The sequence below is a fragment of the Scleropages formosus genome, chromosome 5 (genome assembly GCF_900964775.1).
Source record: "Scleropages formosus chromosome 5, fSclFor1.1, whole genome shotgun sequence".
Taxonomy (NCBI): Eukaryota; Metazoa; Chordata; class Actinopteri; order Osteoglossiformes; family Osteoglossidae; genus Scleropages; species Scleropages formosus.
In genome coordinates, this window is record NC_041810.1 from 2108219 (window position 1) to 2120946 (window position 12728).

General features: G+C 48.2%; 1 protein-coding gene across 1 annotated transcript in view; it reads right to left on the bottom strand.

Annotated features, from left to right (window-relative positions):
• camk1da (calcium/calmodulin-dependent protein kinase 1Da) overlaps nucleotides 1–12728 on the bottom strand; it is an 85124-nt gene that overhangs the window by 14947 nt on the left and 57449 nt on the right. The window contains exons 4-6 of the mRNA XM_029251788.1: nucleotides 9467–9605; nucleotides 9126–9252; nucleotides 1529–1604 (exon numbers count right to left, since the gene is read on the bottom strand). Coding sequence (XP_029107621.1) covers nucleotides 1529–1604; nucleotides 9126–9252; nucleotides 9467–9605 — 342 coding nt within the window. The remainder of the gene's footprint in view (nucleotides 1–1528; nucleotides 1605–9125; nucleotides 9253–9466; nucleotides 9606–12728) is intronic.

A 12728-nucleotide genomic window follows, 5' to 3' on the forward strand; every position in this document is an offset into this window, starting at 1 on the left:
GGTCCTGCTCTCCAGCGGGTCTGGTGTTCGTGTCCTGCTTGGGGTGCCCATCTTGGGTGTGTCCCCTCCCCCTCCAGCCTTACGCCCTGAGTTGCCAGGTTAGGCTCTGGTTCCTTGCGACCCCATATAGGACAAGTGGTTCAGAAAGTGTGTGTGTGTGTGTGTGTGTGTGTGTGTGTGTGTGTGAGAACCTGCCCTTAGCGGCTTGGGAAACTGTGTGAGATGTCAGTTAATAGCAAGCAGAGAGCAGGTGCAAAACACCACGCCTGATACGAGGGCCTTGAATGAAGCGTACAACACAGGTCGGTAATCAGATTTTGTCAACATGAACGAACGGGATGGAAGGATGAGATGAAGTCCCCCTGTAGGTCCACATCCCGGTGAGGGAACTGCTGTTCCACCGTGGAGCAGGTATTCAGTTGCACTTGTCACAGGAAAAGAATACAGCTGTGTAAATGGGAAACGCGTGTGATCGTGAACCGTACCAGTTCCGGCTGATGAAGGCACCTGCTGAGCAAATATGTGATGTACGAAGGGTAATTTAGTCCAAGTCTCGGCGCGAGGGAGAGGAAACAGTGGGCGGCCCCTGCTTTGCACATCAGAGGTCAGAAGCAAAAACAGAAGGGAAGCCAATGACAACACGGAGCCCCCCCCCCCCCCCTCCCCATCACCTTCGCCTGGACACCACAGGAAAGGGTCCACTCCTAGCCTCACTGCACCGTTAGCTCCTGGCTATCTGCACCATGCTTTGGATGATTCCCATTCTGCTTTGAAAGCTGAGCTCTGATCATGACTTTCTAAAGAACATACTCTCAAAGCCATCACTGAGTACAACCGTAATCTTTTCAGTCAAACTCGTAACAGCAAAAAAAAGAAAAAAAAAAACCACACCAAATGATATCTCATGTAACTTCCTGGCTGGTGTAAGTCGGACCTGCGTCAGGTCTCCCTGTATAAGGACTGATTAAAGCACCAGTAAGAGGACGCGATACTAGGACCACTGAAGAAGGATTAGTCCTGATGTCAACTGGACCCGTAGGGTAGCAAGGGGCATAGTGGTTAAAGCCTCCACCTTGGACTTAAAGGACCTCTTTATGAAGGTACTTACCCTGAACTGATATAGTAAAAATGACCCAGCTGTGTAAATAGGTAAACTAGTGTACGTATCTTAATATCGGAAGATGCTTTGGATAAAAGGATAAATGTAAATGTGTGCTTTTTCAGCCCATACTTCACTTTTCTGAAAACCTTAACAGTAAAGGTAAAACATACAGTATATTGTTAGGGCATTTTGGCACATTAATCTCTTTCACGTTCACCCTCCCAGTGCCAGGGCGCACACTGCCTAGGGTTCACCCCTGCATGCCAACGCTGACACCAGTTGTCGCATTGCAGTGCATTATGGGCCAAATTGCATGCACTAACGTAAACACGGCACGTTCCACCAGGGGGAGTGCTTGTTCACGTTCGCTTTGATCTGCGGGTAGATGCGGAGGAGCGCGGAGAAGCGCGGACGACTGCTACTCACAGGATATATGCGATGACTCCGATGGACCAGCAGTCCACAGCTTTACTGTACGGTTTCTGGGCCAGGACCTCTGGAGCTGTCAAAGAGCATAAATGGTTTTAGACATTAGTTGAAGGGTGCGAGGCCGCAGGTGTGAATGCTCGGGGGCCGCCGTTATCCTTCCTCCGTATCTCAGCCTGCCGTCGTGGAAAGGTTAATCTCTCCCACAGAACTGTGACATAACAACCGGGGAGCAGCTGGGTCATCCGGATCGGATCCTGTGTAAATCTACTTTAACAAAGCAACAAAAGCTGGGGCGCTTCACAGCAGCTGAGATCATTAAGACAAGGACAGGGGTTTTAATTCTGAAAAGGGCTCCGTGAACCATGGCGTCTTGGGAGTTGTACATGTACTCCGTGTGAGGGTGTTTTTCCGGGGTTACCACGGCTGTTACCGAGACCGCAGCTGTGTCCGATGCTGTACCTGGAAACCCCACAATTTCACCTTCATCGATAACCTCAGTCCATCTACCACGCAATTTCACACGTTCCTCAAAATTCGAGACTTTTGCACCGCAGCATCCTCACTTTAGTGGATTTGGGGAAAGTACAATGGTAGGAAGTAAAGTGGAATACACACTGTGTTCCCAAGTTAACAATGCTGAAAATTCTATCTATCTATCTATCTATCTATCTATCTATCTATCTATCTATCTATCTATCTATCTATCTATCCCTCCCTCCAGAGAAACTTGCAGAAAGACAGACACAGACAGACATGGTGAAGAGCGATCTGAAATGTGTCTCCAGGGAGGGATCTCCTCACGGTGAGTCTGGCTGTGCTCGGAGAGGCCAGTGGCAGCTATCTGAAGCACGCTCCAATCTATTACGATCCAATATAGTTTCTCCCCTGCTTGACTCCATGCTGCCCCAGGTCACCATGGCGATGACCCGGCTCTTTCGCCTCTAATAGACTTCCACTAGCTCCGAGTGGCCGCTCTATCTCACCATCTCCTGTTCCATAGGATCTCCTATGTCTTCAAGGATACCATCCTAAAAAATAAGCGCAGGAACTGTATGGGGGTTATCAAAACATTTACAGATTGTCATAAAATGCCGAACACAAAATTCGTCTGTCGTTTTTACTTGTTTAATTTCCAAATAAGTTGTCTTATTCCAAGAAGGTTATGCGTCTTATTCCAGAAAACACTTCAGTTTTCTTTGGCATATTCACTCCACCGTCCTCTGTGTACTTATTCGTCGTATAAACCCTGCATTCTCATAAATTCCCACATATTCTATGATATTCTGTATTATACTCTTTCTACGCTGTTCTGAGGTTATTGTACTTTGTCACATGTACAGTATGAAGAATTGAATCTCGTGGAAAAATGATGAGGAAAAAGAAGAGACCAGATAGATGGACTTAGTCACAGCGATGATGGACGCACCCCTTTCAACACTAAGGACACAAGAGGATGCGAGAACTTTACAGAGACTATTTTTGTGGTCACTCTATTTCTGACGGCGCTAAACAACAACAGCTCCTGAATTCTTTACCATTCTTTCCATCCCTCCTTTACCCTCCTGTTTTATTTTGCCTTTTGTTCATCTTCTTTACCCTGCTTCCTCATTCTTGCTCCTTTTATCTCTTCCTAGCCTCTCTCCTCTCTGTCCATCCGCATCCTTTGCTTTCTTTTCATCCCAAAACAGCAGACAAAAGTGCTGTGCCCCGGGGAAGCTAGAATCACATCGTTTCCAACACGGGCCCTCCCTTTATGCCCGCTTTCTGGTCACGAAACAAAGAGGTGCAATATCCTCACGGCTTTAGCTTATGGGCCACTGAATTTCCACAGAGCAAAATTACCGCGGTACCAGTTAGGTATAGTGCAACTGCGAGTGAGTAACAGGAGTGCAAGCACTCAGAACGGGGATTTGGCTCCCATAAACCCCACTGAAAGGACAATTTCTCTTGAGACCTCGATTGCTGCAAGCAGACAGTTCCTGGTCCATGAGCACCAGCTGGTCCTTGGCCTCCAGCCCTGGTTGTAAGAACCCTGGGGAGTGGGAGGGGTGGAGGTTGCCCAGGCATGATAACAGCGGAGGATGTTGGTAGGAGCCTGGCTGGCATTCACAGATAAACGATGCCGCGCTCTGGAGCTCTTAAGTCAGCTCACTTCACTCGCACCAGTGCTCAACCAGGGCTCCTGTTCTGTCTGGCTGCTCAGGAGCGCCAAAGGATCCATGAGATGCATTTCGGCGAGGCCTCGGAGTCTGGGGGCATCCAGGAAAGAACATGACACCACTGATCCCCACAAGGTAAAGCAGATTAGCTGATTACTGTGTCGCGGTTCACACAGGTGATAACTTTACCGGGTGTTTAAATAAAGAGGGTTAGGGTTAGGATGGGCACGGGTGGCATGCCGGGCAGGACGGGTTTGAGGAGTTACCAGGTCGTTTGTAGCGGACTTATTGTTTTAATTAAGAACATAGAAGAAACAGTGCGAAATCACGTAGGAACAGAAAAAAGGAGCATCAGGCAGCATCTGCATTAACACCATTGACAAACTACTGTCCTCCAGAGTCCGCTGAAATACTGTGGCCGCACCTGACCCTTGTCGCCGAATCGGGTGCGACTGATAATCCTGCCCGTCAGCGGGTAAGTCAGAAACCTGCCCTCGAGAACTGTGAGATCATCACCTACTGCACTCCTACTGTAAAGAATATATGTGGAAACATCCATCCATCCGTTGTCAACAACCGCTTGCCCCGAGTGCGGTCGTGGCGAGCCGGAGCCTAACCCGGCAACACGGGGCGCGAGGTTGGAGGGGAAGAGGACACACCCAGCACGGGAGGTATGTGCAAACAACATAACTCAATTTTTTTCCTATTACATCTTATTCCTAGTCGGTACTTTTCTCCAAAGTGACTTCCAATTAGCAACCCATTAATTTTGCTGGGTCATTTTTACTGTATCAAGGAGGAGCGACGTGAACGCCGGTCCTTTGGGCGCAGGAGGCGGGAGCTCTAGCCACTAAACCACTTGTGGTTTACACAGCTGCTTACAAATCAAGCATTTTATTAATAAGCTCTGCTAGATATTTTCACAAAAACGGTTTGGGTGAAGGACACTTGGCGCAACACTAGCTCCTCTGCCGGGACTGCTGTCACTACGAATGGACACCAGAAGGCTGGATCCTCATCGTAACTTGACGTCCCACACAAAGAAAAGAGCTGTGACTTCTCCGGGGCCCCGACGCCGTTCAACAAAACCTGGTGCGGAGTCACCACGGCGAGAGCTGCTACTATTTCACAGCTCCCGCTGCCAGAGTCGCCAGACAACTGTAAAGAGCTGGGAAATCAACACTCGAACGGGACTCTTAACCGATGGTTTAGTCACTTTGCACATAACAGCTGCGATAAACAATAAATACGCTCGACTTTTAATACTTTGATTAACTTCAAGCTAACCCTAACCCCTAACCCCTAACCACTCACCCTGAGCATTGTGCTATGTTCAGAGCCGAATGCTGACGGGCTTTTCCCGGAAATACGTGCGGCATTTTTCACGTTGCCGTTGATCACCACCACCCAAATAAACCAGACAGAAGCTGTAAACACAGCGGAAGTGAGCCGAACGAGTCGAATCTCACTGCTGTGCTCTGACGACCGGATGCGGAAACGCGGGTGAAAATCGCTCCCCAACAATGTTTTGAACATAGACGAAAGGATCTTTTTTTTTTTACTGTTCATAACATTAGGAACCATTGTATATGGATGTTACACTGAATCAATTCATTGTCTTGCTCTAGGGTGCAGCAGCAAGGCCACATCTGGGATCCAAAATAGCAACCTAGCGGTTGCAAGCTCACATTTTTATTCTTCTTTCACATTTAGCACTTTTCTTCAAGGTGACTTAAAATGTTTGGTTGGTACAGTAAGTAACTTACAACTAGCGTCCCATTTACTGCGCCAATTCTGGGTTGAGTACCTTGATCAAGGGTAATATAGCAGGAGTGGGATTGGAACTGCGATCCATAATCGCTAAGCTATCGCCTGCCCCAATTGCTCGAACCTCTAACCCGCTCTGCCATCAAGACAAAAGTTAGAGGTGAGAACTTCCCGATTGTTCCGGAAGGAGTCAACTTATTGCCTGTGCATTTAACCTGGGCTAACATCCGATTCCGGAGTCCTAGACAAAGCTCAGGGGCGAGAGGTCGTGGCGACGCCGTTTTCGCAAACGCTCGGCAGCGTCTCAGATTCAGAGTCTTGCAGCTCTTCAATCCCTCAGCCCTCAAGGAGTAGACAGGAATTACATCAGTGCGTTAGATCCCCCTCTCGCTCCGTGCCCTCTGGGGGTCACTCTGACTGTCTTCTTTATTTATTCCAGGAGACTTAGTCAAGAATCTCGAAACCACAGAAATATCTAGTCTGGTTTTAATTCAGACGATTAAAGCAATTACTCTGAGCACGTTGCAGGAGCTATTTTTACCCCAAGAACGCAGTTTTTTGAATTTGATCACGGGTGCATACTATTCTTAGCAGGAAATCTAACCCAAAGACCAGATTTACAGCTTTTTCGCTGTTGAGGTATGAGAAGGGGGAGGGGGCTGGAACGCCTGAAAAGCTCAGCGGAGGTAGACGCCAATGACGGCAGCCGAGGTTCGAGCCAAGGACACAGTCAGGAGATGGATGCAGCATCTTACCATTTTAAGACAAAAGCCCAATTTCAGGGAAAAGTGCTGTGGCAGTGAGCCTGGTGCACAGCTGCAGCTTCAGCAGTCAGTATCGTAAAGTATCACCAGGGTTTTACAGTGTTAGCTACTTCAGTTGGTTTGTCCATTAGTACAGCTGTATAATTTTTACTGTATCACTTCAGGGTGAGCACCTCGATCGAGGGTACTGCAGCGTTAGGTGGGGATTCAAACCCAAGTCCTTCAAGTGCAAGGTGGCAGCTCTAATCACCGCGCCTCTTACTGCCCCACGTGCAGTGTCAAGGGTCATCAGCGCTGACACATGCCAGATGTTATAGTTTGGACATACATTTATGCTCAGTGACCCACAAACGAGATCATTTGAAGGCATCAGAATTGAAATTTTGCTATTTTATCATTTGAACTGTAATTACTTTAAATATAACTATGTATTAAGATCAATTTAAGCTAAACCCCCACACACAGCCCCCAACCTACTGGGGGGGGCGGGGGGGGGGGTCACTACATTTCTAAAAGAAACCTTTACAGTCTGTGTGGTTTGCCATCTGTTTATGACTTGCTCCCATTTGGCTGTTGTAGGAAAGTCAACAAGTGAAATGAACGAGGAGGGTCAGACCCTACGACCATTAGGTTACCGGACCCGTACCCGTAAGTCTCAAACCGCAGCTGTTAGACCTTTGGTTAAACCAATTCGCACAGGAGATTGCCGCTGTGATGCAGGATGTGTGAGCTGTGTGAAATCAAAGCAGGACCACTGCGATCTAAATCACTGTTATTGCTACATATTACTACGGTATCAAGAGAACTCACTTTTCAAAGGTACATTAACTTTTAATCGGCCTGAATCTTTTACTGTTTCCGACAGAACCGTAAAACCAGCAGCTATGGTGAAATAGGAGAACCAGCGGCGTTGTTTTTTCTTTAAAGCATTTCCCTACTCAAATGTGGATAACAATGTGCCACGGCGCCCCCTAATGTCAGCTCTAAGAGGGAGCTTCAAGGTGTTCACACAGGGGATCCTGCCCCCTCCCAGGTGTCGAACCCGTAAAGGAACCGGAAACGCTCTGCCTGGAGCATTGAGGCAAGGTGCGGATGCAAAAAAGGCACCATGGTAAATTAAAAGTAAATCAGTTCGATCAGTCAGCTGTAAATACAGCACAAATAAGCTCAGCGTGAAAGAATGAACATCTCTGCTGTCTTTTCTCTGGTTCTTCGATAGAAAAATTGGAGCTCCAGATCTAGGCTGCACCTCTTTCCAGGGGCCACGTCCCTGAGAGACTCCGTTTTCTGGCAGCCCACACCACAAGCGCTGTCCCATTTCAAAGGCCCCTCGAACCGTGCCCGAGGATCGTGTCCTGCTTCGGTTCAGAGAAAACATCACGTGTGTAACTCTTGCACGGAATTCTCCTGCAAACTACATCATGAGAAATAAAACCTGAAAAAATGTCAGCAATCATCAGCAGAAGGGAATTTATTTTGAAATGGAACTTAGAACCTAAGAATGTGTAGAAATATCAATTTAAAATATTATATTAAGGGGGCGCGGTGGCGCAGTGGGTTGGACCGGGTCCTGCTCTCCGGCGGGTCTGGGGTTCGAGTCCCGCTTGGGGTGCCTTGCGGCGGACTGGCGTCCCGTCCTGGGTGTGTCCCCTCCCCCTCCGGCCTTACGCCCTGTGTTGCCGGGTAGGCTCCGGTTCCCCGCGACCCCGTATGGGACAAGCGGTTCCGAAAATGTGTGTGTGTGTATTATATTAATAAAAGAGCAGGTAACAATGGGTGTATGTAGCAAATGTGACTTACATTTACTTAGCTGATACTTTTCTTTTAAGCACCTCGCGACGTCTACGGTGTCTAATGTCACGGTGTCAATGTCTATTTACACTGATTTTCCCATTTATAGAGAAGGTTAAGAACTCATATACCCACACACACATCATCTGAAGCTGCTTGTCCCGTACGGGATCGCGGGGAGCCGGAGCCTAACCCGGCAACACAGGGCAAAAGGCCAGACGGGAAGGGGACACACCCAGGAAAGGACGCCAGTCCGTCACAAGACACCCCAAGCGGGACTCGAACCCCAGACCCGCCGGAGAGCAGGACCCGGTCCAACCCACTGCGGCACCGCACCCCCCTAACTCATAGACCACTCCCGTTATATTACTCCTAAGCAAGGGACTTGTCCTGAGATAAAAGAGTAAAAATTACCCAGCTGCATAAATGGGTAATTCATAAAATGAATTATAATAGTGACACATTTCAGAAATTTTTTTTCTTGTGGCCTGAGGTGTTGAGCAGGACAACCCCACAAATCATATTGTTTCCTTGACAGTCAGCTGTCAGAAGTCATATTAGCAATCGCTTTGACTTAAATGTAATTTTGGATTTATGATACTCCTTTCTATGACTGCCTGCTCCTTTTATGGGGCTCTATTTAATGTGCTCCCCACTGTTAGTCATATGCAGCCAAGCAACTGACTGTCTTGTCTGCAACGGCTGTCTGCCCACCAGGAAGAAGACGACAGCTGACACGTGCTCCTCCAACTCACGCCTCCGTAACAGTTCCTCTCTTCCCATATGACAAATCAACAAAATATTAAAAAGATCTAAAACTTGTCAGGAGAGCTAATCACTGACTGGCCAATCAGAATCTCAGAGGCACCTGATAGGTCAGCTAAGTTGCTTGGTAACAGCAGGCCAATCAGAACCCTCCCTTGGCAGAAAGATGACAACTTCTTCTGCCACATGGGGGCTCCAAATCTCACTTGGAGAACAGAACCTCCAAGATTCAAACCATGCACACTTTAGCCTCTGTCCTGAAAGAGCATATTAGCCCACTGCCTCATCCTGAAAAAGACAATATGAGCGCTCCCTAGAGTCTAGGAAACAGAGAGAAGCTTATCTTACCCACATATCCTGGTGTGCCGCATGCTGTGGACATGACGTCACCTGTGCCCTCCATCTTGGACAGGCCAAAGTCGCTGATCATGATTTTAGACTCATCCTGGGGGTTGAAGTACAGCAGGTTCTCTGGCTGAGGAGAGGACAGATGCGCACACACACACATTGAAACGAGTGTGTACATTTTCTAGAAAATATATGTTATCTACTTCAGTCGTAAAAATTTGTAAGCATGTGCCTGCCTGTGTGTATGCCTCTCCGCTGTGTGAGAAAAAGCATGTGTGACTGTAAGCAAGTGGTTGTGAAGGTATGTAGTGTACATACACATAGATGTACAGCTGCAGTACCTTGAGGTCTCTGTGAACGATGCCCATCTTGTGCAGGTAGTTGACCGCGTCCAGGACCTGCCTGATGAGCGTGCTGGCATCCTTCTCCGTGTAGAAGCCTTTCTCGACGATGCGGTCGAAAAGCTCGCCCCCGGAAACGCTGGAGAAGGGAACGGAGTCCTGCTTAGACCTTCATCCGTGGCTGGAGCACTAGGTGCCCACACCGTACATACGGGTGTGGTGGAATACAGCTAGACCGCCGGCGCGGACTATGATGGAAACAGAGTGGATGAATCATTGTACATTGCTTTGGAAATGTGCAATGGAATAAACATAAATATAAAGGTATGACAAAAGACTTTACTCCGGGGGTCTATGAAACCGGTGCAGCGGGTTTGGCAGGGTCCTGCTCTCTGGTGGGTTTGGGGTTCGACTCCTGATTGGGGTGCCTTGCGACGGACCGGCGTCCCGTCCAGGGTGTGTCCCCTCCCCTTCCAGCCTTGCACCCTGTGATGCCAGGTTAGGCTCCGGCTCACCGCAACTCCGCTTGGGATGAGCGGTTTGAGACAATGTTTGTGTGCGTGGGTCTATGAAAGCCGAAGGGGTGTTTGAGGTTTTGTCGACAGCACACATTCTAAGAGGTGAAATACACTGCACATCAACAGTAAAGAAAACCTGCAATCTGTCCCTCTTGAGACAGAGGACTCAGTTGGCCAAATCCCCCGCTCAGGGATTGTGGGTAGTGGTCATTTAGGTTGAACCCCCCCAGGAAGGAAGGTTATTAGTTTGCCATGTGGTAGCTGAGGGGCTTTTAATCCCCTTTTCCCAAAACGTTCAATAGAACCCATCGACGGGCGGCAAAAGCATGTCAAGCAAAAAATAATGGTCAACAAGAGTGGGACATTTGTTCTTAAGGAGGGGGCAAAAAACGGGCAGTGTTGCTGTGCAATCACTGCCAGACCATTAACCCCGCAGGTCTGCTTATTCATCACGCACTTCCCTTTCAGATGCTCCTTTTCTCTGCACAAATATTTGCCGGCAAGGCGAAACTTTCATCGAAGAGAAGCAGCAGTGGAATAAATCATGTTTTTCCTTTGCTAATATTTCCTCACCGGTGTGACAGATTGAAACCTACAGCAGTCACACATAACCGATAACGCTCTTGCAGGGCTGCTGTGATGTTCTGGCCGTTGCCGCGCTTTCCCGATGAATGTTACTGGAACGGTGTGAGAGAGCATTTTGTGGTGTTTTTAGTGGAAATGTGTCACTGTCGCAAGGCAGAGATCTGCAGTGCGCTACACCCTATTGACTAGGACAGTAAACAACATTTTTCATATCCACGACACCATCCACTGCGGAGAAGGGAGGAGGCGACCTCGTGCTTCCGCTGCGATCTCTATCTCCGCAGGAATGCCAGCACTAATGCACCAACACGCAGCGGTGACACGGCATGGCCACATCACTGCTGTTCCAACATCACGCATGCCTTTGAAAGGCATCATGGGGGTTAAAGGCATTAGCAACAGACAACGGCAGGAAATGGTGTTCCTGTCTCATGCAGAGCCTTCAAGCTTAATGACCCTCACTGGTCACTTGAGCTTTGCTGTCCTCATCAACCCCTCACTGTCTTCTTGTAGACATTAACCCTACACTGTCCTTCTGAGGCACCAACTCTTTATTATCCGCTCTGGAGACACTACCCCCTCGCTGTCCCGTGGGACACGTCAACTCTTCACGGCTCTGTTGCAGACATCAGCTTCTCACCGCCCTGTTAGGAACATCAATCCGACACCATCTTGTTGGGAAAGTCCACTTTATTCTGTCGAAGACATCAAGTCTTCATTGTCCTGTTGTAGACATCAACCCAAAACTGTCTTGTTGGAGAAATAAAATCCTCACTTCTGTTGGAGACATTGACCCTTCATTGTTCTGTTGGATCCACCAACCTTTTAGAGTCCTACTGAAGCCCCTCACTCACTCAGTCAGTCAATCAGCAGTTTTATACATGAGCACGTCGTAGTGTGTGTTTGTATGCACTTCGAAAAGGGGGCGTCCGCTCTCCCAATTCTGTTGTGTCAAATGGTGAACCGGCGCCAAGTAATACCAGGTGTGATGCGAGTAATGTACCTTGTAGGCGTTCGCTTCGCAGACACCACGAGGTTTGTCGAAAACCCACTGCCATAACAAGGCTGTAGAGTTGTGAAACTGAAATAATCTTTCATCATGACAAGTCTCACAACAACGGCACCAAGATTCTCACTACCAATCTATCCGAAGGAACACAATTTCGGCTACACTTTGTGAGTCTCCAAGGGGTTAGATCTCAGTAAAACATAATCAGTGTGGACAATTTTTCATATTTTCACAACGTTTTCATATTTCATGGTTTACCAGGTCCCTAGCTCCCTCTTCTGGTTCATAACTTTTTGTTTTCACGCAAGTCCGCTTCCATCTGTTTCATAACTCAGCGCACGCACTTCACGTAGTGCTGCGGATGCATTTTTCATGCACGGTGCAGCAGTGCATGCTGGACATGGAAGACAGCTCTCTCGACCTGACGGCATCCATACTTCTTCGCCAGCAGAGCTGGCCAGCTTGGGACAAAGGTGCAGTCGGGGGACGGGAGCCTCAACCAAGAGGAAGTCAAGTCAAGACTGGCATGTTTTGTGAATCTGGAGCTCTCATGCTTGTTTTCCACTATCACCATTTTTTGGCAAAATTAGCTGACAATGTGCTTTTATAAATAACTGAACATCATCTTGACCGACGGGGTAACCAAATCCATTTGCAAAACTCCAGGTGTGGTGATTTTCTCTGAACCTCAGCTCCTAATGGCTTTAGCAGGCAGCATGTGGGGCAGTGGTTAGAGCTGTCGCCTGGTACAAATCCCAAACCCCACCTCCTGCTGTAGTACCTTTGATCAAGGTGCTTACCCTGAATTGATACAGTAAAATTTACCCAGGTTAAGGACAGGAGCTCCTGACCTCAAGCCTGCAGCTGTGTGGATGAGGATGACGCTGTCTATCAGGTCATTGCGGGAGTGCTGTGCGCTAAAAGCAGGCACACAGTCGTGCCTCTTCCTCCGCACCATTAAAGCAATATCCAGGCAATGACCGCTATGGGAAGGGACACTCTAAATGGCATCTGCCATTTACGGCTGGAGACATATCCTAACCATTCTACCGCATTAATTTTCTGCTCCGCTGGAGCATAATGCCTGCAAAAAGGGTCTGATAGTAAATGCGTATGAGATACTCTGCAATAAGGGATGCCCTTCGACGCT